We start from the raw sequence: 6,547 nt of genomic DNA, 5'->3' as shown, positions 1-6,547 counted from the left end.
ACTGTGACATTCAGGCCGCGGAGTCAACTACCGAGTCTATGATGGAGGTAAAAGGGTGATGAAGGGCTCAAAAATGAGGCATTTTACTTCAAAATATGACTTGTAGTAGTAATATAAAAGTAGGAGTTATATTTGGCCAACACATTTTCTATTCATGCTCATTTATTCTTATTAATTTTATATTTTTCATAATTATATAATTTGAAATTGTTGTTTTATGTTGCACCTTATCACCGAAGAATGTTTCTAGTTTGTGAGTCTTGTTTTTATTTACTGACTATGGAAATAAACCTTTTTCTGATTTCTGACACAACATCCGGAAGAGGGGGCTATTGAGGAGTTCCTTACTGTCAATCATTCAACATAAATTGATCTTATTAATGAAGCCTGATTACTGGGTTATATTTATTCGTTACTTTTTTTTTGTTTGTCTTGTGATTAGCTGGTATCATTTGCTATAACTTTAATTTCGGAGGATGAGCATATACACTACCAAACTAGTTACATGCATCAGACCTCCTACTCCAATTGTGAAGTCTGTGCCTGTTATTTCTCATTCATATCTCGTATGAAACCAGTGCGCACCCTTCGACACCCTTTCTCTCCCCCGCGCGTCTACGTATGTACCCTTCCCCGTCTTTAAGCGCAGTTTGCTCCGTCCCTCCTACCGCGCAGAACAAACGCTATATTCATCCGATCCAGTCAGAGTGCAGTTGCTGTAACTCCCCTCAGGTGCTCAGGAGCTGCCGGGTCCGGGTACTTTTCTTGCCCCTGTCCGTCCTCGTCCGGGCTGTTCCGCACAATGCCATTCATGCCACGGTGCCAGATGAGGAGAGGCGCCCTGGAACCGGCCATGTGGAGGACGTGCAGCCTGTTTTGCGCATGGTGTCTGCTTTTCTTAACTGAAATCTGTGCGCAGTCTCAACGGAGGTAGGATACATTTACATTTTTTTATTTTTTTTTATTGAACAAGGTGACCCCATGTGTTACGAGTGCGGATTTTGGAGAGCTTTTTTTTTTTCCTCCAGAGATGCTGTTTACGCACAGGATTCTTGCGCATTGTGGAGGAGCTGCCTGTTTTGAGACGATTAATAATGAATAGTTTTTTATTCGTCTTTTCCAGACCCAGCTTCACCTGCGGAGGGAATATCACCGGAGACTCTGGAGTTATTGGAAGTCAGGGTTATCCGGGAGTTTACCCACCCAATACCAAATGTGTGTGGAGGATTACAGTGAGTGACTTACTTGCATACTTGTCATTATGGCACAAATCATAAGGTGAAGTGCAAAAAGCAGTAGTGTAAAGGCTTGATTTAATAAAGTGGTGTTTTATTTTCTCACATATCCAGGACTACTGTACAATCTAAGAAGTAAATGATAGATTGATATGGTTTAGGCTCAGCACACTAGAATTTAAATAGGACAGATGTCAAAGTTTGGCTCCAGTTTGGGGCAATGAACGTTACAAGATTATTTTTCATAGTTTTATAGAAATCTGCAATGTTTTAGCCATCTATCTTGTTACTGTTAGTGTATTGTTAAGGCATAGCAGCATGTTCAACTCATATCATACAAACCAGATGTGCATTTCCTCCCAGGTGCCCGAGGGAAAGGTGGTGGTCCTGTCCTTCCGCTCTATAGACTTGGAGAGTGACAACCTGTGCCGTTATGACTATGTGGATGTGTACAGTGGTCACGTGAACGGGCAGAGGCTGGGACGCTTCTGTGGCACGTTCAAACCGGGAGCCCTGGTTTCCACGGGCAACAAGATGCTTGTGCAGATGGTTTCGGACGCCAACACGGCTGGCAGTGGTTTTCTGGCAGTTTTCTCCTCGGCACATCCACATGAGAGAGGTAAGAGAGCAAAAAGAAAGAAATAACAGCAACAGTCTTCATTCTAGTGGTGAGTATTGCACTGGCATACTAAATTTACTATATCTCAATTTGTCTGGCACTAGTAGTACTTTTAAATGATACTTTATGATACTGTATCTACTTTTTAAATAACAGTAATACTACATTTTTGTGATATTAGGTCAAACATTATTTATTTAAGTTTGCACTGAAAAGAAAAGTAGTCTCTAAACTGTTTTACTTTATAATTTGATGCTACCATGTCATAAAATGTCCACATTTGAATAAACATGGCACCTAAGTTGACAGAACATAACCTTTGACCCTTAAATTGTTCTGACAAAGCCCAGGAATTGTAGAAGAAGATAAGTCAATCCTCCTGACAGTCAGTCAGTCGTGGAATTTCTCACAGGTCTTTGCATAAACCGAACACTTAAAGACACATCATCTCCTCTGTGTAAATTGAACAGCTTTATTTGCTGTTTTTATGGAGTTTTAATAGCTGGTCTCAAAGGATCGACTGCTGTAATTGACAATGGCTGGCTGCTTAGCTTACACACAATACAGACCTTAGCAGACTATAAGTGTTGTCAGAGCTGCGCAGCAAAACCACCAATCTTCTGCTCTCTATTTTTGTCATTGGGCTTAAACTCCACTGCCCAAGGGATATTTTCAAAGGGAAACGCCAATCTAATCATGAGTTACATATAACGTTGAGAATGTAGGCCAAAATCAACCACCGCAGATCACTCCACTGCAGGGGAACATATTTTACAGAAAGAGTGAAAAGCTTTTGATGGATATGTAATGTTGTGTGTTTTACAGGCGATCAGTACTGTGGAGGGCGGTTAGACAGGCCATCTGGCTCTTTCAAAACGCCCAACTGGCCCGAGAAAGACTACCCAGCTGGTGTCACCTGCTCTTGGCACATAATTGCACCCAAAAACCAGGTAAGAGCCACTGCATGTGTATCTATTTGCAACGTAATGATTCAAAAACTTGACATCTGTTTTGACTCATTGTTGCATTTCTGTGTCTTGACTCAGATCATTGAGGTCAAGTTTGAGAAGTTCGACGTGGAGCGGGACAACTACTGCCGCTACGACCACGTGTCCATTTTCAACGGGGCCGAAATCAACGACGCCAAGAGGATCGGGAAATTCTGCGGCGACAGCCCCCCAGCGTAGGTGATTCCTGCTTTAGTGTCCCGACAGCTCGCCCGCCCCCTCCCCTCCTCTGCGGCTCTCACTTTACCGACGCTCTCCTCCCCACAGGCCGGTGTTCTCTGAGGGAAACCAGCTCCTGATCCAGTTCCTGTCAGATCTCAGCCTGACCGCGGACGGCTTCATCGGACACTACAAGTTCAGACCCAAGAAGTATCAAACCTCCACCGTCCCCTCCACCACTACCACGCAGCCCGTCACCACCAGGCCCATACGTAGGTATCAGCTTCCCTTCTTAGCACACTGTTTATCGCTTTATGTACAGCACATGGCGTTACGCTTAAGACCTTATAATTTAGTTTGTCTCACATTCCTTCTCATTGTTGCTTTTTCCCTTAGTCATGCCAGGTTATTTCTGACTTCTTTATATAACTTTTCGCTGTACTCAAGTTAAAGTTTGTTCACTTTGAAATTGCATAACGCAAGTCGCCACAAATACTGAAGGCTCTACTTTTACCACAACAATACCACTATAGTAGCGTATTCATGGATTTCAGACGATTGATTCTTTCCTAATTTGAAGGATTTTGTGAAGACCTTTCCCCATTCAACAAAGAAATCATGTTTGGAATTGTTATGGCCACGGAGAAGCGTTACCATTGCCAAAAACCCACGAATAACTAACACATACTTATCTGTTCAGTCACTGCTTCTATAATCAAATGTTTAAGTGATTCCTTTTCTTTGCCATCATAGTTTTCCCTTTCATATCTCTTACTGAGTTTCTCCTGAACACTCCCCAGTTCGACAGTTCCACCCTTCAAACTTAAACTTGTATATAACTGTGAAGGTAGATACAGCGTTCACTGATTAAAAATGACTTGTCATAGTGGTAACATCGATACGTTTCTCTATTTGAATATCAGTTTCTTCCATGTTTTTGTTCCCGCAGCTCTTAAATACTCAGCCGCCTTGTGTCAGCAGAAATGCAAAAAACGGGGAACACTTGAAAGCAACTACTGCTCCAGCAACTTCGGTAAGAACAACACTTACTCAACCCCGTGCGGTTACAGATGCTCTGAAAATACAGTCATTTTTGGTTATTATTGAGCATATTTACTATTAATTACAGCCTAAAAAAGCCGATATTCCCAACCCTTTGACGTCAAAAGGGAACTCCTTTATAAGATGTGGTTTGTCGTCGGACTATCTTTGATTTTTCCACTGCGCATATCAAAGACTTGCTTGATTGCCCGTTGGGAAGTGGAGCGGCCCGTACAGTGGGATACAGTTATTTCCCAAACTAAACACACGGACTGTCTCTGGTTGTTGATAAATGAATGTGTCGATTCAGCCTCGGCCTCCGCCTTCCCATGTTTTCCTCGCAAAACTTGTTTACCACAAACATTCTAACTGCATTTCCCAGAGTTCAGTGAGATTTGCCAGTACGGACGGAAAAGTTTGCAGCGCTAAGAGCCAGCAGAACACAGTTACATCACTTATAATGAACGGCCTAGACAGTGGAATGAAAATACTTTGTCTAGTAATCAGTAGTCTTTTTTATTTTTTATTCAATATTGCTCAGTCGTTGCAGTGGCTTTTCAGACAGGCTGTGGTCTGGCTTGTCTCATCCGTGTCAGGAAATGAAATTGGCAGATGTGAAGTTTCGGCCTTATTGTGGTCGAAGTGATTTTTGAAATAACCTCCGACTTATCAGAAAGCGGAGTATTCTAACCAACCTTCAATCAAAGTATACGTGAACTTACGCGAAGGGCTTGCGTAACTTTGTTTTATTTTGTTCATTATCCGTATTTGCGTGTTAAGTGTTCTCAAATAACAGGGTAGTTTGTAATCTTACATATGGGAAATATATCTTGTTTAATCACATTTTAAGAGCCATCCTTAACATTTATACATACTGAAATCTTGAATAATTGTGAATACGTTCTGCACAGACTACAGAGGGTGCATTGTTAACTCATGAATATTAAACATTTTGCAAAAATCATCCTATTTTATATAATATTTGAGCGGTGACACTTTTCTCTAGTTCTACATTGAAATACCGGAAATACATTCACATTAAAGTGCAGGTTTGTAGTAGTCAGATGTAAAAATTGACGGAATATGGTGAAAAAAGCTTGAAGTATATTTCATGTCTGGACTCAGATTGACCTAAATATATGTTATTTTATTAATTGCCATTCCAATACAAGTTTTCCAGCTGCTTTGTAAAGAAAAGTCTAACTTGAAATGTAAAGACAGTGTTGGTGTTGGCTCCCATTAAATGAACAATAGACAGTTCTCGGTTCCTTGCTCCCGTGAATGCTCGGCCTCCTCTTTGTACTTTTGAAGTCGTCTGCTGCTTGGAATCCTGCAGAGATTGTTCCATTGTTCCACTGACTAAAACACAGTCATCACTACTAGTCACAACCAAAACCTGCATGAGTATGCTAGGTTTCCATGTTGTCATTGCATATTTTCTACCTCCCCAGTGATCACAGGCACGGTCATAACAGCAGTGGTCAGAGGAGGAAGCACGTTTGCAACCGTCTCCATCATCAACGTGTATAAGGAGGGCAACTTGGCCATCCAGCAGGCCGGGAAGACCATGAGCACCAAGATCACCATCCTGTGCAAAAAGTGTCCCTTTATCAGAAGAGGTGAGTGGGATTCTAATTGACTTCCGTTCATCTAAAATGCACGGTTAGTTCTCGTTTAGAATAACCCACGGCTCTGAGTTTGCCGCCATTTGCAACACGCGTGGTTCCCGAGGCAGAGGTGAGCGGTCAAACTCACTGTCCAAATATTGAGAGAAATTCCGTATGTTCATATTTTATCTGACTTCATGTGCATACGGTATACAAACGTGCTGTGTGGAGATTCTGATACTTGGCCTTCCTGAATGTCTCTGCCGTCATGCCGCCGCCGCCGCATTCAGGCTTTGTGTGTGTGACCCTGCCAGGCTTGAACTACATCCTCATGGGCGAGGTGGACGAGGACGGCCGCGGGAAGGTCGCCCCGCACCATTTCGTAATGCCGTTTAAGACCAAGAACCAGAAAGGGCTCAACGGGCTGAAGAACAAGCAGTGCTGAGCTTCTCCCACTGGACCCGTTTGCCCTTGGCTCAGCTGTGGGTGTACAAGTTTAATATGTAAAATACTGTTTATATATTTTGCGGAAGCTATTTATTTAAACTGAACCAGCACAAGACGCATGATCATTACTCTCATTTCAGTCAGTTTAAGGCAATTTCATCAGTTGATTGTTTGGTTTAGGTTGTTGGAGCTTTTTAATTTGCTGCTGATAAGATGTGCAATAATTAAATTTAAATTTTGCATGGAGCAGCACTTTCTGAATCATTTGTACTGTAGTTGGAAATATCTACTGTTACTGTATTTACACATTGCTGCATTTATACATTCAAAGTGGTTGGAAATAAAAATGAAATATTTTCTTATGGAAATAAAGTCTGTGAATATTTATATTTTCATTTTCATTGGCTCAAATAAATGTAAAACGATATCTTT

At 41.8% G+C, this 6,547-nt stretch overlaps 1 protein-coding gene across 1 annotated transcript; it reads left to right on the top strand.

Moving 5' to 3' along the window:
• The first annotated feature begins 638 nt into the window (after positions 1–638).
• On the top strand, positions 639–6,542 carry pcolce2b (procollagen C-endopeptidase enhancer 2b). The gene is made up of 9 exons (XM_072450920.1): positions 639–930; positions 1,124–1,232; positions 1,599–1,854; positions 2,680–2,804; positions 2,901–3,037; positions 3,129–3,292; positions 3,970–4,053; positions 5,513–5,680; positions 5,983–6,542. Exons 1-9 carry the CDS (start codon positions 803–805, stop codon positions 6,111–6,113), a joined length of 1,302 nt encoding a protein of 433 aa, XP_072307021.1. The 5' UTR covers positions 639–802; the 3' UTR covers positions 6,114–6,542.
• Positions 6,543–6,547: the final 5 nt, after the last annotated feature.

The sequence above is a fragment of the Eucyclogobius newberryi genome, unplaced genomic scaffold, assembly GCF_026437365.1.
Source record: "Eucyclogobius newberryi isolate DKJ021-1_F unplaced genomic scaffold, fEucNew1.0.hap1 SCAF_18, whole genome shotgun sequence".
NCBI classification, from domain to species: domain Eukaryota; kingdom Metazoa; phylum Chordata; class Actinopteri; order Gobiiformes; family Gobiidae; genus Eucyclogobius; species Eucyclogobius newberryi.
This window is presented reverse-complemented; position numbering and strand designations above follow the sequence as displayed.